We start from the raw sequence: 26642 nt of genomic DNA on the forward strand, positions 1-26642 counted from the left end.
TAGAAATTATCATTATTGATTTTCATGTGCTGCATTCATCAGGTAATGTTTACTTTTTCCAAAATGTTCAGCTTATCTCAAAAAAGAATAAGCTGAAAAAGCTAAAAGAATCTGAATATTATTATTCAGATTTGTTTCTAACATAATTATCATACTGATAAACAATTAGGCATATATAATCTCTGTAAATAACATTGTACATAATGTTAATATAATATTAGTCATCTAATAATTTAATAGGGAATAAAATGGAATAGTAATTCATTTGAGTTTAACAAACGTATTTGTTTATAGTGAAGTTTGTGTAACCCTTTGGCTTTATATACATTTCCATTTCAGAAGTTAATTTTATGAATAACTAATCCCTATAAATTAAAAAAAAATGATACACAATTATTATCTAGATATTTGTCAGTTTTTAAAAAAAATTATATTTTTAATGTTATGTATATTAATTGGACGCAGGTGGACCTTAGATTCAAATAGACACATTCATCATAACTTACTGTAATTTTCTCCAAAAAGTAGCTGCAGTGATACTCGCACAGAAACAATTGGGGATCTATTAAATGAATAGGCGAACACAAAAGAATCTTTAATGGTTAACTTCTTTTTTTTTAAATGTAAATCAATTGAAGAGTAAATCTTTTACAGCAGATCTAGTCATCATGGAAAATTGTTTTTTCCACCTTGTATTCACACAGATAATTTATAAAAAACAGTTCTAATTTAAAAAGTAAAAAAAATTAAGAAAAAACATGTTTTGAAAATTAAATTACTAGACTATTTATATCAAGGAGGCAAAAGATAACTGCTCCCAAAAATTATTTTTTGACAATTCTTACACACATAAAATAATAAATATTTTAAAATGCATCTTATCTTTACAAAGCATTCAGCAAATTAAAGCTGTCAATTTAGTATCTGTTGACTACTAATTTAACTGGCAACTTTTACGCTAACAATAAGTAGAGTCTTCTCCACATAAAAAAAATTTGCTACAACTCGGTTCCTACATATTTTCTACTAAAAACAACAAATAATTCAAGATCATGAATTTTATATGATTAATTTTATTAACATAAAATATACCTACCGATAAAGCATTTCACAAAATAGTCCAAGCAGAGCAACTTGAAGGTTAGAGTCTGTGTATGCATATACTCTGTAATTAGTTTCAACAATAATATAACCTTCTTGTGCATTATGGCTCAATGCTCGAGTCTCCCCTGAGGCCATGTTTAAAGCAAGCTGAGTAGGATAAAATCTACCAGCTTTTCTCTAAAAGCAAAAAAAAATTATAATTGAAATATTTCTAAAATATACTCAATATAAACATTTTTTTGAAGATAAAAGGTAAAGAAATGCTTTCATCAATTAAATCAATAGATTAATTAGTATACAATTTTAATGCCAGAGAGAAAAATAAATGGCCAAGATGAACTAACTAATCTAATCTTGAATGCAGATAACTACTGTACCAATTCAATCCAGTGGGAGTCTACTACATATTTTATACTTTAGTTAGATACTTCCAGATACCTTGCACCTGTCCTTGGATGACTATTTAATTTGTGCTGTTGGGCAATTTTTATTGAAGTATAAATAGAAGTATAATAAGAAATATAAGAAATAAGAATAATAGAAGTATAAATTGAAGTATAATATAAGGATGAATATTGATTAGCAATGCTGTGTGAAGGATTGTGAGTGAAATTGAAGTTTGCTGCTTAATGGGAGCTTTTCTCTGAATGGGACTGTGGTTCCTCTCAGGATAGTTCATCCTTCATGGGTTCATGGTAAGGATAATAAATACAGTGCAATTCTTTGATTTGATCTGAGGCGAGCTGCTCAAGATGAACAACCCTGGGATTATGCTTCCTATCTGGTAGCTATACAATGAACTGTAATGGTAGGTCATTAGACTGAAGTGCCTGTCAGACAAATTCAAGCCTTCTAATCTCTGCTGGAGTAAAACAACACACACACACACACAGGCAGTAAAAAAATTGAATTAAGGAACTTATCACCTTTTTCTGTGTAGTGCACCAAAAATTCCAAAGCAGATCCCATTCGGATTTTTTTGTAACGTTCCGTTAAGACGTGTGGCACCCACAGTGCACAAACTTTTCTGAAGCCTAAATGGCCATGAACAATGCAACCAATAACAGCTCTTGAAATATCAGGAAAAAGAAGGACCAGACTGGAAATCGTTGAGGGACGATCTTTTTTGATTTCATTATCAATGCGTTTCAACCAGTCCTCGGTGATTATTGAGGACATCCACGAACATTCTTCATCATTCACATTAATTCTGTTATTTCAAAATCTTTCACATCATTTTTGGACGTTTATTTCATCTGTTACATTATCACCACACATGTCACAGTTGGCAGCAACATCGATTACCTATTCATTTTATAATGTAATAACTCATATGTAATCAAAGATACTACAATGCAACAATTTACAGACAACAATGCAGTGTGTACATTACTAGCGTGGCCATAAACGACACAGATTAGCCAACCTTAAGGAGAGAAATTTCCCAGCAGTCTTTACTTTAGAAATATCCCTCTTAGATTGCACATCTAGTTTTAAAAGAATTCAATCAATAAGCAACATCAGTTATGCTTTAGAAGGTTGATTTTTCATTGTGCAAATTAGATGTAGATGCTAACAGCAAATAGTTGGAAGTTATTCTGTATTAAAATAATGTTACTTACTACTATTCCTTTCTATTCACTTTATTACTATTATTTATTCTATTCACTACTATTCCTATCTATTCCTTTCTCTACACTCAACATTCACCTTGCATAACAAACATTTTTATGTCATAATTTATATCTGCAAATATCCTAAAGCCCTCTGCAAAGCCTTAGAGCAGTGGTTCCCAAAGTGTGTGCCTCAGCACCCTGGGGAGTTGCAACTTCCTCACAGGGACACTGAAATATTACCCAATTTTCGTTACTTTATTTCAATTTTCAATTCAATGACATAGAGCATGACATCTAGTGAACCTAGTGGAAACATTTAAATACTGTTTGCAGAAGCCTCTGCAATAATTACTACATGACATGACACTAGTCTCTTGATTATTTCAATAGTTTCTCAAATTTTTTGGTACTTTGTGTTCATTTATAAATAAAAGTCGGTTTCATATGGTTTTAGTATTGAATTAATTTTCAGAGATTCTATTAACTGAATATTGTTATCAGAATCAAGAGATGTTTTTGAAGTATTTTTTTTCATATGCATTTTTAAAAAAGGATCAGTTTAAAAGTAAACAGCAATAAGCATTGTGATATTGAAAATGAAGAGGACACATTGTCAACCATTGACAAGAATGTGAAAATAATAAAAACCAAAGAACAGCTATTTGGACTTCGGTTTTATATTGACAGAAGTTGATGGTGAAGAGATGTCACAATGTGTTTAGTGATGACTTTTTCCTGGTAATGTATTGAATTGCAACAAGAAATTTATATTTTTCTTAAAGAGGAGAGGAGAAACACAAGTATACTGAATATTTTGTGATTCTTTGGTAAAACTAGCAAATTTATGTAAAACTAGCAAAATTTAACATTTTTTAAAAGCTGTATGCTCTGGATCTCTCCCTGAAGGAAAGTGCATCTTTTAAACCCAATTGAGAAAATTGTAGCTTTTATATAAAAAAAAAAAACTATGGAAAAAATGTATGTAGATAGGGACAAAGAATGTGTTTTCCCTTGTAACTTTTGACTTCCAATGGAATTTATTTCTCTTGAGGTATGTAATCCATTTTTGAAGAACACTTATCACATCACCTGATTTGAGAAATAATTTTAAAATGATAATATTGATAAATTTACATAGATTCAAAATCCATTTACAGAACACTTATCACCCGGTTTGAGAAATATGATAATATTAATAAATTTGCAGTAGATTCAAGATCTATTTAATGTCACTAATGCATCTGAATTTAGTGTTGTAGAAGAAGAGAATTTGACTGAGTTGTCTTGTGATAATACTTTCAGAATAAAAATTAGTAGCATGGAATTAACTGCCTCCTCTATGAATCATGAGACCTTGCCGTTGGTGAGGGGGCTTGAGTGCTCAGGGATACAGAGTAACTGGACCGAACGTGCAACCATATCGGAGAGGTATCTGTTGAGAGCCAGACTAAGGAATGATTCCTGAAAGAGGGCAACAGCTCTTTCAGTAGTTGTTAGGGGCGTGAGTCAGGACGACTTAAACGGCCGTATCAACATCACATCACTCAGTCCTCTGAGTACTGCGCAGCTGAAAGCAATGGAAAACTACTGCTGCTTTTTTTCCAAGAAAATGTGGCTCTCTGCATTTTCACATAGCAATAATGGAGGCGCCTTCCTTGGTAAAATATTCCGGAGGTAAAATAGTCCCCCGTTCGGATCTCTGGGTGGGGACTACTAAGGAAGGGGTCACCAGAAAATTAAAAAATAACATTCTACGAGTCGGAGCGTGGAATGTTAGAAGCTTAAAAAAGGTTGGTAGACTAGAAAATTTAAAAAGGGAAATGGGTAGGACAAATGTGGATATAGTAGGAATTAGTGAGGTTCGGTGGGAAGAGGAAGGCGACTTTTGGTCAGGTGATTTTAGAGTAATTAACTCAGCGTCAAATAATGGGCAGGCAGGAGTAGGTTTCGTGATGAACAAGAAGATAGGGAGGAGAGTGGAGTATTTCAAAACGCATAGCGATAGAATCATTGTAATAAGGATAAAATCAAAACCTAAACCGACAACGATTGTTAACGTCTATATGCCTACAAGCGCCCATGATGATGATGAGGTAGAGTGTGTATACGAAGAGATTGATGAAGCAATTAAACACGTAAAAGGAGATGAAAATTTAATAATAGTTGGAGATTGGAATGCAAGCATTGGAGAAGGCAAGGAAGGAAATATAGTGGGTGAATACGGGCTGGGCAAAAGGAATGAAAGAGGGGACCGACTTATAGAGTTTTGCACGAAGTATAATTTAGTAATTGCCAACACCCAACTTAAAAATCATAATAGAAGAATATACACTTGGAAAAAGCCAGGCGATACTGCAAGGTATCAGATAGATTATATCATGGTTAAGCAAAGATTTAGAAATCAACTCGTTGACTGCAAAACTTACCCTGGAGCAGACATTGATAGCGACCATAATTTGGTGATAATGAAATGTAGATTGGGGTTTAAAAACCTGAAGAAAAGGTGTCAGATGAATCGGTGGAATTTAGAGAAGCTTGAGGAAGAGGAGGTAAAGAAGATTTTTGAGGAGGACATCACAAGAGGTCTGAGTAAAAAAGATAAGGTAGAAAATGTAGAAGAAGAATGGGAGAATGTTAAAAAGGAAATTCTTAAATCAGCAGAAGCAAACTTAGGCGGAATAAAGAGAACTGGTAGAAAACCTTGGGTTTCAGACGATATATTGCAGCTGATGGATGAACGTAGAAAATATAAGAATGCTAGTGATGAAGAAAGTAAAAGGAACTATCGGCAATTAAGAAATGCTATAAACAGGAAGTGCAAACTGGTGAAAGAAGAGTGGATTAAAGAAAAGTGTTCAGAAGTGGAAAGAGAAATGAACATTGGTAAAATAGACGGAGCATACAGGAAAGTTAAGGAAAATTTTGGGGTACATAAATTAAAATGTAATAATGTGTTAAACAAAGATGGTACACCAATATATAATACGAAAGGTAAAGTCGATAGATGGGTGGAATATATTGAAGAGTTATACGGAGGAAATGAATTAGAAAATGGTGTTATAGAGGAAGAAGAGGAAGTTAAGGAGGATGAAATGGGAGAAACAATACTGAGATCTGAATTTAAGAGAGCATTAAAAGATTTAAATGGCAGAAAGGCTCCTGGAATAGACGGAATACCTGTAGAATTACTGCGCAGTGCAGGTGAGGAAGCGATTGATAGATTATACAAACGTGTGTAATATTTATGAAAATGGGGAATTTCCATCAGACTTCAAAAAAAGTGTTATAGTTATGATACCAAAGAAAGCAGGGGCAGATAAATGTGAAGAATACAGAACAATTAGTTTAACTAGTCATGCATCAAAAATCTTAACTAGAATTTTATACAGAAGAATTGAAAGGAGAGTGGAAGAAGTGTTAGGAGAAGACCAATTTGGTTTCAGGAAAAGTATAGGGACAAGGGAAGCAATTTTAGGCCTCAGATTAATAGTAGAAGGAAGATTAAAGAAAAACAAACCAACATACTTGGCGTTTATAGACCTAGAAAAGGCTTTCGATAACGTAGACTGGAATAAAATGTTCAGCATTTTAAAAAAATTAGGGTTCAAATACAGTGATAGAAGAACAATTGCTAACATGTACAGGAACCAAACAGCAACAATAACAATTGAAGAACATAAGAAAGAAGCCCTAATAAGAAAGGGAGTCCGACAAGGATGTTCCCTATCTCCGTTACTTTTTAATCTTTACATGGAACTAGCAGTTAATGATGTTAAAGAACAATTTAGATTCGGAGTAACAGTACAAGGTGAAAAGATAAAGATGCTACGATTTGCTGATGATATAGTAATTCTAGCCGAGAGTAAAAAGGATTTAGAAGAAACAATGAACGGCATAGATGAAGTCCTATGCAAAAACTATCGCATGAAAATAAACAAGAACAAAACAAAAGTAATGAAATGTAGTAGAAATAACAAAGATGGACCACTGAATGTGAAAATAGGAGGAGAAAAGATTATGGAGGTAGAAGAATTTTGTTATTTGGGAAGTAAAATTACTAAAGATGGACGAAGCAGGAGCGATATAAAATGCTGAATAGCACAAGCTAAACGAGCCTTCAGTAAGAAATATAATTTGTTTACATAAAAATGAATTTAAATGTCAGGAAAAGATTTTTGAAAGTGTATGTTTGGAGTGTCGCTTTATATGGAAGTGAAACTTGGACAATCGGAGTATCTGAGAAGAAAAGATTAGAAGCTTTTGAAATGTGGTGCTATAGGAGAATGTTAAAAATCAGATGGGTGGATAAAGTAACAAATGAAGAGGTATTGCGGCAAATAGATGAAGAAAGAAGCATTTGGAAAAATATAGTTAAAAGAAGAGACAGACTTATAGGCCACATACTAAGGCATCCTGGAATAGTCGCTTTAATATTGGAAGGACAGGTAGAAGGAAAAAATTGTGTAGGCAGGCCACGTTTGGAGTATGTAAAACAAATTGTTGGGGATGCAGGATGTAGAGGGTATACTGAAATGAAACGACTAGCACTAGATAGGGAATCTTGGAGAGCTGCATCAAACCAGTCAAATGACTGAAGACAAAAAAAAAAAAAAAAAGAAAAAGGAATTAACTGAATTTTGGCTATCAATAAAGATGAATTTATTCCAGAGTGGTAAAGCTAAAATAATTTTAATCCCATTTGGAAATTTTAATTTGTAGGAAATTCGGTTTTTGGCAGTTGGTGTGATAAAATCTAAGTATCAAGCGAAAGTCAATGTAGAGAAGAAAATGAGGGTGGGTGGGTTCAGTCTGATTCCATGGTTTGAGAAGATGTATGACGATCAACAGGTTCATCCATTCCACTAATTATTACAGTTCGTTGAATTTGTTCAATTACTTTTTATGATCTAAAATGTGTTTTATTTATTTTTACCTAACCTTTGCCAAAAAAATGGGTTTTTTCCAAAGTGTATATGTTAGAATTTGACATAGGACATCTTGGGAAAATTTGGAATCAGCAAGGGCACCAAGAATTGAAAAGGATTGGTAACCATAATCCTGAACCACCATATGTCATTTAGAACAATGGGGAATTAGCAATATTTGTCTGTAAAGTATCAAAATTATTTACTCCGGAAAAAATCAAGGTACTCTACATGTAACTCAATTATCTTTTTGTTTATGAAACAAAGTACTAAGTAGCAATGTTAAAAAAGCTCTTAAGTTGCAGAAGGATTACTTTGAATAAGTGTACTGCTTAAACATTTCTAAATAGTAATTTCTGTACTTAATAGAACACAATATCTTGGTTGCTATTAGCTTCATGATTAATTAAAATTTTAGTTTAAGATGAGTTTACATGTGGACCGATTTCTAACAATAGTTTCTCAGAGTATTTAACTTTGAATCTCCTATATTTCATGAAATTAGCTTAAAGTCATTAATAAATAACAGAAATTCTATATTAATTATACTATTAAAGAAAAGGTCATTGTCACAAAGCAGCAAGACAAAGAGAACTGGACTTGAAATATTGCTCTACAGTACTCCTGTGTAACCACAATATACTCAATCTTAACCAGTTTGCTTATACTAAGAATTATACTTACAATGATTAGAATTATACCATACTGATAATTTTGATAGAATACTTGAACAAATAAAATTATTTTAGAGCTTACTACTCCTTCTCCATATAATTTATACCACAAACTAGTATATATCACAGAAACAAAAGCTTGCTTCAATTCCACAAATAATTTTTTCCTATAACTAACTGCCTCTGAATTCCAGCATTTAAAAAATTTCTTTAGAAGAACTTCTCGTGCAGAAACCACACTGTGTTTTAGTGGAAACACTATCAGCCAAATCATTTGATTTGGAAGGTAAAATTGATATGAATATTTTTCTGATGTAAACATACTAGAATGGCTGTATCACAGCTTGGTTCAGGACTACCTGCAAAACTTTGCATTATTTTCTTCTGGATTGTTTCATTAAAAGTAATATGTTCTATAGATAAAATAATGAAGATGTTAAGTTTATTTTACTTTGCTGATGATGCTATAAAGTGTAAGTCTTCACTGTGAGGAACATAGTATGACTATTAAAAATATAATATTATTACAAATTTTAATAAGTAAGTTTTTACTTGCTACCTGCAGATTATTTTAATACCAAAATTGTAGCATTCATATATCTATCCATATTTTTATTAAGTGAGTGAAATCAGAATTAAAAATGTAAAAGAACACAATAATAAATACCTTTCTTTGATAAACTAATCCAAATTCTCTAAGATGTTGAAGAAACATAAGTAAACCTTCACTCATACCATCAGTACTATAATCCTAAAAAAAAGAAGATACAACATAATGTCAGCTGTAAAAATAGTAATTATTTTAGATTAAAAATTGTAAACATACACTTTAAATGATATTATACACAAGCATCCCCATTGTGGTTTTGCCCACGTTATATGGTTATTTGCATTTCCTGTTGTGGTCATTTTTTTATTTTATGCTTTTAAGTCAAGTAACTGGAGGTAGGTGCAGCCAGTTGCATTACACATACAGTAACAGTGGCAGTGATTGTATTGGTTAAGCCACCACGTCATACCCCATTGCACCCTTAAAAAATCAAAATTAAAAAAAATCCAAAAATGGTTTGTAAATATTAATCTGAAGAGTATTTGCAAGCCCAAATCTACTGAATATATCGTTTAGTATAGTCGGAAAAGGTAAAAATTTGCAATCATTGTTTAAATATTTTTACCTTTTGTGTCCCCTTTCAAGGTTAAATTTTGAAAAAAAATAGAAATTGATTTGTAGATATTCACATTAAAATTATACATACCAAAAACAAGTTCATTTGTTACCAAGAAATTAAAAAGATAGTCAGAATTCAAAAAGATTCAAAAATCCATTCTCGAATTTCAAAAAATCTGGAAATTGGTTTTTAGAAGTTCACATGAAGATTTCACAAACGAAAAATCAAATTGATATCTTCAATTGTTATCAAGAAATTAAAAAAAAAAAATTAGCACTGTTACTCCATTTTAACCTTTTAAACTTGGGAATTTCAAAAAATCTTTTTTTAGTGGGCACTTATACTGTGAGAACTGTATACAAATTTTCATCAATTTATCTTCACTAGTTTTTGCTGGGCATTGATTATGAATCACTTGTGATATGTTATTTTATAAATAGATATAAAAATTTATTATAAACTTTCATTTAATATTGTGCAAAAAATGCTTTAACACTCGATTAACACTTTTCTCATCAAATATATTCTATTATAATTAAATATCTGATCACAGAAATATAATCAAATAAATTAATAGTTGTTACAATCACAGTAATGAAAAATTGTATAAAAAACTGTATCTTTCTAAGTAATACATGTGTATGCTATTAATCTTATAAACGATTTTGAATCATAGCAGTAACTGAACGTGTAGATTAATAACTTAGAGTATCACCTTGTTATAGGGCTTGGCTCAAATTATATCGTTGTATTGTTATTACAATTTACCAAAGATGATTGTAATAATTCACTGTTGCACTTAAGGTATAAGTTGAAAAAAAATGATTTCTTATACAGCAGAATCGTATTATGAAGTTTTATTACTAAAACTGAGTATGAACTTTTAAAATAGTTACCAATTAACAATTCAAAAAAAAAGTTAATTATGCTACATATTATGAAATTATTTATGATATTTATTTTAATAATAAAGATGAAATGTATAAGGTTAAGTTTAAAATAAAATACCATAATACATATATACAATTGGATATATTATAAAATTACAGCCTTATTTAAAATAAATACACATTATGTGTAGGACATCAATTCATATGATATTCTGGTAGTCAGTCTCCAGACGTCTGGTGAAGCTGTGTTCATGTGAAATCAATAAATTGCAGATTCTTTTATTTGTAAGGATACTGTAACTTGATATATCCATGAAGCATCGAGCCAGAATGTGTAGTTACTTAGGACCCAACAACAAATGGCATCAGGCAATAGTTTCAAGGAGCCATTAGTTAGAAAACATGTCTTTTTAATGAATTCACCTCATAAGCTCAAAGTTTGTAAGTGAAAATATTGAATGGACATTTTGTAGCACAAGAAAAGTGTCATGTCTGATCGTGATCCCAACCCAGGATCACCAGATCCAAGCCGAGACGTTATCACTCTGTTATGGTCGGTGGGTGGTTGTTATTGTTAAAATATAAAACATCATGCTGGGCCTTTGACTGTTGACTTTATTGCCTTACAACAATCGTTACTTAATTGTTGTAGAGCAGTATCTTTGACAAGATGTGGATCAATTACTTCTGAGATAGTGCTATAAACTGCATAATGTAATTCGGTATTATGAAAACTCATTTTGTTTTTGTGAGTAATCTGATGTGATTTTATTACAGATGAAATCTCTTTGATGTATCATAAGAATTTATCATCTAACATAATAAAAAATGAATTGATGGAGTTTCAACTTGGCTACTTTTCACCATTAGGTTCAAACAATTCTATTTTCTGACTTTTTATTATTGTTACTGTTTCATCATTATTAATATATTATGGAAACAAGAATTAGTTACTTAATAATGTTATACAAAATCTTCCTAATTCCTGAATCTATATCTGGTATAATTAAATATGTTTAATGTATTCAAAATCTAATGGTGGTCTACTTTTGACGCACTCCTTGAACTGTAAAAATTCCAAGTGACTTACAACAAATATTTAATTTTTAATTCTTATAAAAGCATTAAAACTTAAAATCTAAACAGAGTTTGGAACTTTAAGGATAATGTAATAAATACTAAGGAACATTTGTTATTAAGAGAAAATATTTAAATGTATGAAATTAATTTTTAAATATTACTTATTTTATACCTTGCCAAGGGTGCTAAAACTTAATTGGAACAGGAACATTAAACACTCTACTAGATTCAGACCTCTTGATTCGACTGTGTCAAGATATTGAAGTATGAAGTACCAAACCTGTGCAGGAGTGTCCAATAATAAAAATTGAAAACCTTCTCTTGTAATAACAGGACTTCCATCATTTTCATCACTGATGTAAAAAACAAAAACAAAACAAATATAATCATAAATATTAGGATTCATGAATCCTTTATTGGTCTATGTTTTAGTTACATATAAGCAAAGAAAATCTAACATATTACCCTTAAAGCACACAGTTAGTTTACTTCTGAGCAAAAATTTTAAGACTAAATTTTTCTTGAGCATCATCATGATTCTTTCTGAGAGGGATAGAAATAGGAGAAAAAAGTTGGCAATGTTATTGATTAGCTTTCTCAGGATTTGAAAATAACTTAAAATTTAACCTACCCATCAAAAGTTGAAAATTTCTTTTACCTATATAAGTCTTACTGAAAGATAAATATAAATAATAACAAATTCTCTAAATTGATTACTTAAACCTAAAAAATAAGTAAAAATTTAGTCCTGTGCTAATGTGTCAAAATGTAGTAAATAATACTTCAACAATAATTGATAGTACAAATTCCAATAATCTGCATTTGAACAATAATCTTCATAAAAATGAATTGGCTAATTTTTGAGAACTGCAAATATTCACGACAGAAACAACATAAATTTTTGTAAATTAATGATGCTGTAGATAACACTTTTTTAAACATTTAGATATATAGAATATTTTTGATACAGGTGCACAAAAAAATTAAAAATTCATAATCATTAAATTTAAGATTTAACAACATATCCAATGATGGAGATTATGAAAATGTTATAACTTTGAATACCAGGATCGCATTCAACCAGACTGATTTAGCTTGAGACATTTTAAATAGTTACTTTGATTATTATTTTTTAATAAAAACCTAAGAACCCACTTCTTTTGTAATTTTAGCCTGGCTTTTTCATTTCAAACTGGTACAGTATAATAAATTTAAAGTATTAATTTATTTTTAAACTGGAAAATTTAAATTATCATATTTACTTATAAATAAATTAAAGGCTAGAAAGTAAATTCTACAGTTAGATGCATATGTTTACATTCAAATGTAAGGCACTGACGCAATGGCAGACTGAACTTTACAATCTCTTATTCAAAGAAGTGTGACAAATTATAAATAGTCCTACAAAATGTAGTATATACATATATATGTATAACTAATAATTTATTATATATTCATACATAAAAACTGTTTCAAATAAGTTTCTGTATTTTACACTTCACACTTTTTGCAATCTCAGAAGGGATATGACATTTCCGGATTAACATATTTTACTTTCTTCAGACCATGGCCAGACCTGATGATTGGGATTGCACTGTAATATTTTACTTTCCATAAATAAACTAAACTGGCTAATTTCAATAATTACTGAATAAAGAGTGCATATTACATGTTGTTTCATAACATAAAGGAGTACAATAATTTTCTGTTTTAAATTTTCCTAGTCTTTTGTATGACTGTGACAACTATGAAGAACTATGGCAAGAGATACTAGTAGCTTTCTCTAAAGTAATGATGATTATTACATAGAACCTAACATGAAAGGCATTAAGGCATCACATACAAAGGTAAATGTCAATTTGTGGGTTTGGAAAGCTGATGCACAACAGTATACTTGGCTCAGTAGAAACATTATTAAAAACTAACTTTCCTAGTAAGCTGACCCAGGATGAAGTAAGCATCCTGGATTGGGATGCTTATTATAGAGAATATCTTACCTTATGTTAAACTGCCTGTAACTATTTAGTTAGGTTACAAAACAGTAGATTTTTTATTAAAGTTTATAGTAATTGCTTTGATATATAAGAAACAGAACACTTACCGTTTCATTAATCCAGCATGTAAAAGAATTCGAACAGCATCAGCTGAAATTCCTTCTTGTTGCTGTGAACCAACCATATAATGAAGAACACACTCCCACCTTTCCATAGCATATTTATCTAAGAAGCTGACATCTCGAGGCTTCACATCTGCTTCAAGTTGTGCTGACATGGTCCACGCTTTGCCACTACACATTAAAGATATTGTCAATTTTTTAAAAATACCATCAATAAGAGTTTAACACATTCAGTGTTGACAACACCACAGTGGTATCATCGATGGGGAATTGCTCCATGTGTGTGACAATGTCTTTGCATCAAGGGTAAGGCATTCTTTTATCCTTTCCTACTCTTTGTCAGTATTCAGAGGGTTTCAATTTTGTGTATTGTATGGAGAAACGATTTGTCAGATTGGTTGTGTATTTGTTTTTACTTTTTTGTTGTTCATACTTATACAGCTTTGTTCAACATAGATTTTTACAACTTTTTGCAGACTTTCACTGAAAATCAGTTTAGTACATTTAAAAAAAAATTCTATTCATCTTTTTTATTAATTTATTTTTAAAATGTTTAATATTAACTTAATAGTAAAAAATTTAGAAAATTTTTTCTTTTTTAAAAATTCTTTGAAAATAAATGAAACTAAAAAAATTAATTTTTTTAGTATTGGAATTGTATCATAGTAAAGTATAAAAAATACTAATTTACTTATAAAATTATGCAATCATAGTTTTATGAAATTTATTTTTGATGTGATTTTGTTTTGGGCAATATTAAAAAAAAATGCAAGCTACCATTTATCTTGAAGAAAATTTTGTGAAGTGTAATACAATCCCTTCATTTTTTAGGTCTAATTTATTTAATTTTTCATTTTATACTGCAATATGCTTATACTTATATTCTAATTTGGTTTCTTTACATTTGAGAAATATTAAATTAAATTAGATTTAACTAAAATATATTATTACATCTTACAATATTACATCTTTTTACTTTAGTTTTTTGATTTTTGTTTCAGAATGGAATCACAGTCTTCCACTTCTGGAACCAGCAGCTTACGCAAAAGAAAATTAGATAAATTTGAATCTGAAAAAGAACTGGTGTGTATATTAGATTAAGTACTTCTTCCAACTATTTCTTTCAAAATATGTTATATAATTTAAATATATAATTTGTGATCATTTCTTACAATTTAAGTCTAAAAATTATGTATGAAAGGCAATATTTTTTTTGATAACCTGAAGAATAATTGTAAGAATATAGTAAATTAATTTACTATTTTTATAATAAAATACAGGCTACTTGTGACGCTGTAATCTTTATAATCATAGTTACGTGTTCTAATAAAAGTTATCTTTTCATAACTAATAGTAAGCCTATATATATTGTAAACGATGAAAATTAATTACCATTTATCTTCTAACATTTTAGAATTTTTATTGTAACTCAGAAAACTATTACTTAGAAAACGAAAAATTTCAATGCAAATTTATAGAAATCTTTTTTATAATTATAAGATGATTATAATTATAATTGTATTTATATGATGGTTAATGTGTTAACCATCATTATTTAACCATTAAAACGTAGTATTGGAAGGACAGTTTCACACACTAATTTCATGTTTTTTGAACTAAACATAAAAATATAATATGAGCAGGAAATCACATAACAAGAATCATACAATCAAAATTAATAATTTCTTTTTATTTCTGTATTAATAAAATATCTTTTAAATTGTCGGCCTCTGTGGCACAAGTGGTAGTGTCTCGACCTTTCATCCAGAGGTCCTGGGTTCGAATCCTGGTCAGGCATGGCATATTTCATGCTACATTTTTCATATCCCACGCACAAGCTTCAGGCTTATGTGGCGATATGAAGCAAAAAAAAATTAAATTGCTTTATTATTTTAAATTAAAAGGGTCATCCAGATTAAACACAAGTAATTAAACTCAGAGCATGTGAATTAATCCTGTTTATCTCTTTTTCTATATATGTGTGCATGTGTGTGAATGCAATTTTTTTTAATGGAAGTATAGTTTCCAAACACATTATGAAGTAAGGTACCAAAACTGTTTCTAAAAAACTAGGTTGCTTATAAACATAGTCCTAAAAATGTTGACTAACAAAAATTTTCTTATGACAATTATATAAAAACAACAATCCATGCTGTGCTATCATTCAACTTAACTAAATGCAAAAATTAAATCCTCTTTGAAACCAAAAAAATGGTATTCTGGTTGATTCCATGAAGGTAGGAATAACAATCACAGTGAAACTCTGAAAAAGTTTCAAAAACTTTGTTCTGGAATTTAGAACTGGAGATGAGCCGTACTGGTAACAGGAATCATTCTCATTCAATTGTTTTGTGGACACTGTTCAGAAATTTCAGCAATCTCAACAGAACTTTGTGATTACTTTCTTACAGCCCAGACCCAGTTTACATATTGTAGTTTAAAAAGTGTCATGATTTTCAATGGTACAAAAATATAAGGAGTTAACAAAAACAGTGCAAAACTATTTTGATTGTTCTTCAGATGATGAGGAATGGACACAGTGGGGACGTGTGTCTTCTACACACATCGACCCCAGGGTGAGTTTGGCAACTTTTGTGCCGCACAGTTGAACATTTCAGTCAATGGGTCAGGAAGAAACACTTTGTGCACCTGCTAGTGTCGATGCAGAAGGATGTTGGCAGAAAACGGCTGGTAGACCCACCGACAACGACAGCAGTAGTCAAAACGGAGGGGAAAGCTTACCATCCTCCTCATCCTTACTGACATCCTCTGCACAGTGAAAAAAGCTGTGTCGCAAGGTGAAGTCGAGGTCCTCTCTGCACGTAAGGGACAGGATGAGGACTGTGTGAGTAGGTTCAAGTCGGTATTTTGGGCCTTCTCGTAGTCATAAGCTCTGTCTTGTGCAAGATCTGAGATGATTTCATATTTTGTCATGAATTGATTTCTTTCATCTTCCTCACCAACTACCCTACAGTCAGATTGAAAAACATCAATGTTTTTCAGCAGTTGTATGCTGAAGATCTTTTAATTCCTCGTCTACTGTCAATTCCACATACAGATTTAACAAACTGTCTTGTTCCGGGTTTTTTCTTTCATTAAAAAATTTTCTTTGGTTTTTTTAAATGCCTCCAGGAGTGGAAGGGTGGGCCATAATTTCCACATGAAAAAATGAATGTTTTTTTATCCACACTGTCCCATGCATTAGCTAAATTAAAAGCATCATTTTTACTTACTTGTATGAAGTAAAGGAAGTATTGTGATCAAGAAAAAAATTTGTTTTCAGATTTCAATGGAAATATCCATTTTGACCATACCTGAATCCATCTTGACTAGTTTCGGTGTTACATATGTATGTATCTGGAATAACTGAAAAACAATTGGCCATAGAATGTTGAAATTTTGGATTTAAAACTGTTGTAACATCTAGTTGTGCACCTTCCCTTTTGATTGCAATTGACTGGGCCAAAACTGTTCAAAATCCCCAAAAAATTTGATTTTGGACTTTTTCTTAATTGCAGTAATCAGCTCTCATTGACAGCTTTTCAACAATATAATATAAGTGGTACTTATTTTCATTGGTTCCAGAGTTGTAGCCAAATAAAATTTTAATTAATGAAATATTTGGTTTGTATAATGGGAAGGCACATCGGTTTAAATCTGATTTCATTTCCTTTTTTTAACTGTTTTTTTTTTTTTTAATTTAAAAATATTGATTTATTAATAATTATTAACCTCTGATTGTAAAAAATGTGTATATGTAATTTAATAGGCGTACAAGGAAGTCATGTGGTGTCCACATCAGATTTTATAAATTTGTATCTTTTTTGTTATTGACAATGTTTTTTCTTTAGGTAGAATACTAAACAAGAGACTTTTTTTTGTAGATTTTTCACAGTCTGAATAATGTTTTGTTCCATCGGCTGCAAAAGGGGGTTGAAAAATTAAGTGGATAGAATCATCTTTATTCCAATTCACTTTCATGTTGGTAAGAAGGGTAGTTATCAGTACCTCTTTTGAAGGTAAGTTCTTTTTCTTCACAAATTTTCTCACAGATTAAACAAAAGTTATTAGATCCTTCAGCAAAAACAGATTTGTTCATACAGCCTTTCCCTTCATTTTTATAAATGACAGGGACATTCACATTCTTAAATGCCTTAGGAATTTTAACTTTCCTTACAACTAACAGTTTGAGTTTGCATAGCATAAAGGTAATTCTACCCAGGAACATTGGCTTCAATACAGTGAAATAAGAGCAGGTTTGCTTTGCTCTTGGAGAAACCAGGTGTAGAGGCTTTCAACTTGGGGGAACTACCACTTTTAAAGGTTTTCTGTTAATGGACAATCTATCATTGATACAACACAGCAATGAAATAAAAGGCTAAAGTAAAGAATAGCACAATTATATTAATCTAATAACACTGGAAATAAAAAAAAAACAATGATTTATTTTGCACTACTGAACTTGAATGACACCCTAATCATACTGCTCTAAGACACAGAAAAACACTGACAGATTGCTTTACTTTGTTGAGAGTAATACTTGTGACATGAAGCTCCTACCACTACACCAGTCTATTTATAAGTTGTAGGTGGTGGGGCAAAAATGCCAGGTTACTGGCCATGGCAGGATTACAGACACTTGACTGTATTTTATAGTAACACCTCATTTGGTATAAGTGCAATTAAAAACAACTGACTAATGGTACAAATCATTTGAGTGAGTAAGTTTGAATTATGTACCATTTTTCATTTCATCTATTAAGAAACAAATAACAGTAAAAAAAAGAAAGTTACAAATATTGAATGTTACAGAAGAAAAATTGATATTTTATTTGAAAATAACATTATAAAATACTAGGTTACAAATACTGTACTTAATACCAGTGTTAGTAAACATGTGCCTCCCGGCAGATGCCAACATCCCCGCTGGAGCAGCAGGTCTGGCTGGCCCATCAAGGGAGCCGCTGGACATGGATGCTACCTTCCTGCTTCTGCTCGCTGGGCTTCAATCGCCCTGGCCGGCGGACTTAGCAGCATTAGTCAGCCCAGCGTGGGATAGCTCAGGGAGAACAGCCTCAGCCGTGCTGGTGAAGGATGACCGATGCTCACCCGACACTGTGAGGACCCAACTACCACTGAGGGGAAGCCTGGTCTGACTTCAATGGATGAGCCACAACTCCCTGACTTTGTCGGATACCAAGCTTCTGGACCCAACAGCTCTTCTTACAGCTAACGCAAAAAACAGCCCTTTTCAGGGCCACCTAAGGTTAGCAATTACAACAAGCTGTCGAAGCCAATTGACAACAAAAACAGCCCTTTTCAGGGCTACCATAAGGTTAGTAAGTGCCATGTGCTGTTGAAGCCATTTGGCGACAGTATTTAAGGGATAATCTGGATATATATATAAAAACTAATGATTTAGTATAACATCATGGTAATAAAGAATGAAACTTTACATTTTATTAAAGTTAGTGCGGTTTGTATTTTCTAATTTATAAATAAAATATTGTTATTATATATAATATAAACTGCTTACCAATATATTATTTGTTTCCCTCAAGTGTTTTTGGGTATTCTGCCACCTTCAGGAGTGATTATAATATATGATTAACATATATTACACATTTAAATTATTTACATAACAATTGATCATCATTTTGTAAAAGTTAGTCTTAAGTCAAAGTAACAATGTGCATATTGTAATACTGTTTATTATTTGCTTATATAAACTATCATATTAATTTATTAATTTGTTATGATTATTATATATAAGGAATTTTTTAAGATTAAAATATTATAATAATTATTAGAGTAATCCAATACTTGCATGAATTTATTTGGATCATAATTATGTTTAGTTTCCAAAATATGTTTAGCAAAATTTGAACGGTCTTTATATATCTTTATTATACAATTCATATGTTCTTTAGTTCTAATTAAAAATGATCAATTAGTCATACCAATATATCGTAATTCATAATATTCACATTTTAAACTGTATATGGCCTGCTGGTTAAAATTATATTTATTATGGTTTTAGTTGGATTTCTATTATTACTATAATTTATGATCTTATTATTAGCTCTATGCTGTTTTTAAATTAAATGATTTATATATTTTATTAAATTTTCTATAGTTTACATTATATTCCATTTTACATAATTGTTTCCTGAGTTATTATGTTTTAGTTTTATTTTTTCTCTTGCATATAATTTATTTTTTAATTTGAGGTATAATTTATCTATTAAATTATTATTATATCCATTTGATGCAGGAATGTATTTAATATTATAGTATTGTGTTTGAGATATTTAATTGCTAAGTAAATTAATGAATTGAAAGTGGTATTTTCTGGTTCTATGGATGAAAATAATTACAGTGAATTATGGTATCTTGTTGGGTTGGTTTCCTATATATATATATTTATGTTCAATTTATTATTATTGAAATTTTTATTAATTGTTATATGTAAATAATCAATTCGATTGTTAATTTCTTAATTTGTAGTGAAATGAATATTTTCATCCAATTAGCTGATTTCATTAACTATTATATTTTCTTCATTATTAGTTTTCTGATTAAATATGATTAAAATGTCATCCACATATCTTTTGTATAGCATGATTTGATGTTTATTAATTATTGATGGTAAAATTGTATTTTCAAAATTATTCATAAAAATGTCTGCAGAATTGTCGAAAGTGGTGATCCCATAGCAAGTCCTTCTCCTGTTAAAATAATATCAAAAAAGAAACTGCTCTAATGATTAAAAAATGTAAACATATTTTCAAATACAATTACACTAAACAAAATTTTAACTTCACTAATATTGTAGCCAATATATTAAAAGCATTACCAAAAATTCACAAAACCGATAGAAGAGAAAGTTGATACTACTTGAACTAACTCAGTGATGGGTCGTTTTCACACAATTTCAAGAGAATTATCAGAAGAGGTATGACAGCTGTTGGTTAACAACACTAAATAATTAATTTTCATTGCTACAAAAACAGGTTACTTCACTGAAGAATAATTAAAATTTTCCTACAATTTATTTTTTCTTCAATAGTGTTTACAAAAATAAACCAACATAAAAATAAGAATGAATTCTTGAAAAAAGATGTAGGCTAATCATTGAAATCATTGAAATTTGGGTAAGTTTTACAAGCATTTTTGAATCAAAATTATATTACGTTAATGGTATTGGTTTTATTAAATTACGACCTATCATTAATAATTAAAAAAAACTATTTTAAAAATATTGAAAATGTCAACTCCAACAACAAAGGGGCTAAATATAAGAAATGTAAAGCACAAAGAGGACATGAAACCCCCTTGGAGTATTTATTTAGGGAGTTAAAATGGTATTTCTTTTAACAGGATTTTCATGATTTTTGAAAAGTTATAACTTTCTTATTAGTAAAATAGGCAAGAAAATTTTCTATTTGCCATAAACATCTACAAAAACACTGCAAATTGTGCAAATTTGAGATTTTTACCACCGGCCCCATCAGAGTTATTTGAAGCCAAAATTTTAATCTTTTTAAAAAAATTAGTTTTCAAAAATTCATAAATATTTAGGAGTAAGAAGTATATCACCATTAATATTATTTATTGTAAAACTACTAACATATATCTACACATAAAACATAATTCAAACTGTGTATGCCAACCCTGCCTCTTGAAAAACATTACCACAGTGAAATTTTGGTTTTTCATGTTCAACTTTATCGGTAATTTTCTCATAGAAAGGATAGATAAATAAACCACTCAATTGATCTTTTACCTTGAAAAAGTACAATTAAATTGCTTTTTGTTTCATCCTTCCAGAACCAATAGTTTTTTAGTTATGATTTTTTCCATAAACCCTTACAATCATAAAAATAGGTATGCACACTGCAATAAAAATGGCCACCACAGTAAAATGCTTAAATAAAAAATTAAAAAAAAAAAACATTTGTAAGGTCCTGAGACATGTAGGAAGCAAGTGGGTAAGTTTCAATTCTTTTTGAATTTGTCAAGCAACCGCTTATGTTTTTTTGGGACACTTCAAATGGACCCTATTACATTTTTTTTTTTTTGGTTTGATGATATCACATAAGCGGAAGAGGAATTTTGTAGTGTATGAAAAATGCCATGCCTGACCGGGATAAAAAGTTTAAACTTTAGATATAAAATTTTAATACTCATAAAATCAAAGAATTTTATTTTGTGCAAAATAAAATCTAAGAGAACCAAAATTTATTATAACCAAAAATAACAGTAAATATTCATTATTTTATTTATGAAAGAGAATGTATGTAATATGTATTCATTTTAAATACAAACCCTCCTAGAAGAGCAATTTTTGCATTTTTTTTGAATGTTGGATTTAGAATCCAACCAGCTAAACCACCAGGAATTGAGGCTTCCTGCCAAACTCTTAATTCACTCAGAACTTTAGCTATATCTTTATGTTCTCTGAAATAAAAAGAAACATTATTATTTATAAAACAATATCAATTTACTACTTAATGGTAATTTTCAATAATAATAAAATATAATTATTCAACCCAAAAGAATACTTACTGGGCATTTGGTTGTGATACCCACGAAGCAATAACAGCTTGAGGAACTGGCTGCTCAACAAATAACAATCTGATAACATAATGTTTTGCAATATCTGGAAGTTCCCTGGAAGAATAAAGAAAATCAAATTGGATTTTATTAAATTAAACTTGTTACAAATAATTAAAAACATAAAACATTGTAAAAAGAATGGAGAATTTCAGCAAACATCTTTTGGATATTTATCACCCCACAAAGTCACAAAACTAAATTTAAAAGATAAAAAGAGATCAATATAATTTATTTAGATGGCACATCTTACTTTTTTAATTTTAAAACAAAGAAGGATGTGTAGAAATGCAATTTATTAAATATTTGATGTATACACATCTAATTATCGTATGAACCAACATTAAATGAAAAGCTGGACAAAATTCAGAAAACAGGTCTTTAGAAAACTAAACATTTCAACAATGCAAAATGATTGCTGTGTTGTAATTCATTTATAAAATAACCACATTTCGGTCCAGATGAAACCATGTCCAATAAAAATTCTACTACAGGAACAACTTGTAAATAAGGATTTCAATTAACATAAACTAATGTTTTAATATCTCTGAAAAGTGGTCGTGATATCTGAAGATCCAGAAAAAAATATTCTGGCACAGTTGTCATCTAAGAAGTGAAAGTAAATTTCATGACAGATGAAATTTGTTGTCAGTTTCATGAGATGGTGGTATATCACAAAATTCATGCAACTACTATAAATTAACATTTGTTTTTGAAATTAAACAAATTATTAATCTCTAACAATGTAATTTAAAAAAAAGCAGAATACATTTTTTTATGACATGAAGTTATTCAAATAATAATCAAATAAATAATAGTAAAAACTGCAAATATTAGTTCCCAGCATGTTATGTTTAAAACAACATAACCTTAAAGGTAAATACATGCGATTCTTACTTGTAAACGGCTAAACATGTAGTAGGATGATTGTATAAACGGTCAAGAACGCTAGAAGATAATGTTTTCAAATAATCATGCAAGTTTTTGCACTGCAGAGACTTATTTTTTAAATTGTACTTCGGAGTAATTTTACTGTGCTCCGCCATTAACACTGTTTACATTACCCTTCTGATCATTAGCGTAGATCAGCTGTACCGATACCGCATATAAAATATCCCACTTTATATGTGTGGATCTAATAAACGTGTTTTAGTTATTTACAAATTCTTATACGGAGGATTGTACTTTATTTTTTCTTGTATTTAGCTGATAAAGATAAATCGTTAGAGTTAATCAATTATTTCGTTAAAAGAAATATTTTTATCGAAATAAGTATAACTTGCCTGGTCTTACATTCTGTTTTCTTTTCAATCTACCATTATATTTTGTGTCCAATGTTGGAAGCAACTACTCTTGTAAACATGTGTAAATCAGCTGCTTAGTGTATAGTAAATTTAAATGCCAGTTCGGTGCGGGTCTTTCATAATTTAGTTTGTTTATTATAACTGAGCGAGAGATTGAAAATTGATGCCATACAACAGATATTAAAATCTCTATAATTTTATTAAACTTTATTTATTGGTTTATTTTTTACGTAATAATGGATTCTTCAGATGAAGACGTTCCTAACCTTGTACCTGCAGTTTTTAATCTGGTGCCTGTTACTATAATAACTGGATGCTTGGGGGCTGGGAAAACTACACTGTTAAATTATATTTTGAATGAACAGCATGGAAAAAAAATTGCTGTCATTGTAAACGAGTTCGGAGAAGGTATGCAACAGTTTTTTTGAAAGAATAGTATAAAATTTAATTTAAAAAAAATTAAAAATTTCTATTTAAAAAATAGAACTTTTATTTATCAAAATAATTATAAAATTCGTGAAACCATACAAATAGTTTTATGTAATTTGAATTATTGATTCTAAACAGTGTGAGTTAATCAGTTTGTTATAAGAGGTTTAATTGGAGTAATTACTCATCTGGCGGTTAACCATCGTGTCATCATCTATTATGATAATCAGTAAAATATGTTTGAAGAGAAAAAAATAATTTTTCTACATTTTTAATGTCTCATTTCTATATTTTCTACATTTCTAATGTCTTTTTTTTTTATTTATTAGGTAGTGCTGTGGAGAAAAGTGTGGCAGTTGGTCAAGAGGGGAAGTTATATGAAGAATGGATGGAATTACGTAATGGCTGTCTTTGTTGTTCAGTGAAGTAAGTTCTTAATGCCTTTTTTTAGCATAGTTTAATTTCTTTTTAATTTTTATATTGCTTGTTCTTGTTTTTATTTCTGACTCTCTTATTCTTTACTTATGTTGATCTTTACTTTTAAACCTTATGTCTGATATTATTTACACTAATTAAACTAATCTGAAAAACAAATTTTATCTTTTAGAAGTTGGTTAAATTTAATACTAATAATCCTGAATGTGTTTTTAGTGGTTTCAGTATCATCAGAGATACAATTTTAAAATAAACATAAGAAATATACAAAAGAATAGAATTTATCTTTAATTAGATAAATTGAGAATGAATGTCTACTACATGCTTGTTGTTTAATAGATATTATAATCTTTCTCTCTCCACAGAAGGCAGCAATAGTATTTATTAAATTATCATTTTTTAACTGAATCTTTCATTTATAATATTATCTCTTTAAATTTAAATGAGCATGTATGTGTAATATTAAAATTTTTCAGCTCAAAATAAATTTTTATTATCATGCTTAAAACACATGCCTGGGAAGATAAATGAGGTTTATCTTACAGGAATCAATCAGATTCATTTTCAAGAAATGTAAGAAAAGACTGACCATTGTGAAGACTGTATCACTCAGCCCAGGAGTGGGTGTTTGATAATTGATAATAACCTTTCTTGTAAAGCACAATTCATCATTAACCAAAATACGATTAAGAAAGTTGTATGCACAGTTGTCATTTATCACTGAAAGAATTTTATACATTTATTATGATCTGATGGTAATATGTCTTGTACATGCATTATATGGAATGGTTAGATTTGTTGCTCCCATATCTGCTTGGTTTGAAATATTTAAATGATGTGACAACCTTCTAATGTTTGTAGTATGAGGTAATTATACAGCATCAAGTATTTCTTTTTCAGTTCTTGCATTTCTTACAAACTACTGTTTCAGCATACTTGTTTCTAAGTTATCTCTCCACAGCTTCAAATGTTTTATGATTTGATATTCAATCTGGATATTAATTGTGATATTATTGAGGTGCAGCCTTTCTAAAGGGTCTTTCATTTTCAGCGCAAAAAGTAAAATTGCATTAAAAAGGAAAATGTGTAAAATTAACCAAATTTTTTGTTTTGAAGCTTGTAATATTGCATTTTGTTTGAAAATAATATCATTCATATGACTTCCATGGCTTTGCTTGACATAACCAAATCTATCAAAAAAATTTTTCATGACTTTTTCACACAAATCAGCTTGAATTCCAGCTTGAAATAATGAGTCAGATATTTGCTTTAAAGTCATCAGATGTTAGCGATTTATTGCTATAGATTTGTTACTTAACATAACTCCAGAGAAAAAAGTATAAGGGAGTCAAATCACATGATCTTGGTGGCCAGTTGACATACCATTTTGTGAGATTATCGTATCACCAAATTTTTGATGGAATAACTGAATTGTTTCTGTAATTATGTGGCACCATTCTGTTCAAACAACTTATTAAAATCAAAATTTGTAAACAAAAATTATGAATCATAACTCAGTAGTATTTACTGTTTACTGCAACAGATCTTGTCATTAAAAAAAAAAAAAAAAAATGGTCCAATGATGCCACCAGCCCATAATACATACCAAACAGTGATTTTTTTTTTCAGATGGTTGCTGTTGATTTATTTTTGGATTGTAATTATCCTAAATACAGCAATTTTGCTTGTCTACAAACCCAGAAAGCCAAAAATGAGCCTCATCTGAAAAGATGATTTTTTGATAAAAATTTGTATTTACTTTGTTGGGGCTTTAATTTGGAACGAAGTGGAACACAAGGATAGCGGGAGATTTATGTATCTCCCTACTAATCGCAGAATCTGGACAAAAGTCCCTTGCTGCTGTGTATTGCTTTTATTGGGCGGGTATTTATTTACTGGCAGTTATATTTAGTTTGTTTATTTGGATGGAATTATATATTGTGTTTCAATCCTTTAGACCAGATTGAAATATTAATCGAGGCTGAACTTGAGAAACTAACTGCATATGTGCTTTATTCTCTCAGTAGTGTGTATTCACCTCAGTCCATTCCCTGAAGTCCTTTTGGTGATAAAGCTTTCTGGCCTAGCAGGAATGTGCCTTTTGGGGACCCTAGTGTTTGGAGGATGCAATGCACTCTCCTTGCTGTAGGGAGTCGCATGTACTGGCAGTGACAGATTTAATTCTTGAGTTAGTTGAATGGGGGTAGACCAAGATCTTGGGACAAGATTTACCTACCATGTTGTTGAAGAAACACCCAATTCTTGTGGACAGTGTGAAGCTGAT

General features: G+C 30.2%; 2 protein-coding genes across 2 annotated transcripts in view; one reads left to right on the plus strand and one right to left on the minus strand.

The window, feature by feature from the left end:
• Nucleotides 1–23261, minus strand: part of mrn (general transcription factor IIH subunit 4 marionette) — a 35579-nt gene extending 12318 nt beyond the window's left edge. The window contains exons 1-7 of the mRNA XM_075359967.1: nucleotides 23088–23261; nucleotides 22143–22247; nucleotides 21903–22034; nucleotides 13560–13745; nucleotides 11631–11811; nucleotides 8987–9070; nucleotides 1097–1281 (exon numbers count right to left, since the gene is read on the minus strand). Of these exons, the coding sequence (XP_075216082.1) occupies nucleotides 1097–1281; nucleotides 8987–9070; nucleotides 11631–11811; nucleotides 13560–13745; nucleotides 21903–22034; nucleotides 22143–22247; nucleotides 23088–23236 (1022 nt within the window). The 5' untranslated portion in view covers nucleotides 23237–23261. The remainder of the gene's footprint in view (nucleotides 1–1096; nucleotides 1282–8986; nucleotides 9071–11630; nucleotides 11812–13559; nucleotides 13746–21902; nucleotides 22035–22142; nucleotides 22248–23087) is intronic.
• A 236-nt stretch (nucleotides 23262–23497) lies between these two features.
• The window catches only part of LOC142321684 (zinc-regulated GTPase metalloprotein activator 1-like), a 443413-nt gene continuing 440268 nt past the window's right edge, over nucleotides 23498–26642 (plus strand). Inside the window, exons 1-2 of the mRNA XM_075359968.1 lie at nucleotides 23498–23902; nucleotides 24253–24349. Of these exons, the coding sequence (XP_075216083.1) occupies nucleotides 23731–23902; nucleotides 24253–24349 (269 nt within the window). The 5' untranslated portion in view covers nucleotides 23498–23730. The remainder of the gene's footprint in view (nucleotides 23903–24252; nucleotides 24350–26642) is intronic.

This window comes from Lycorma delicatula, chromosome 3 (genome assembly GCF_047948215.1).
Source record: "Lycorma delicatula isolate Av1 chromosome 3, ASM4794821v1, whole genome shotgun sequence".
NCBI lineage: Eukaryota > Metazoa > Arthropoda > Insecta > Hemiptera > Fulgoridae > Lycorma > Lycorma delicatula.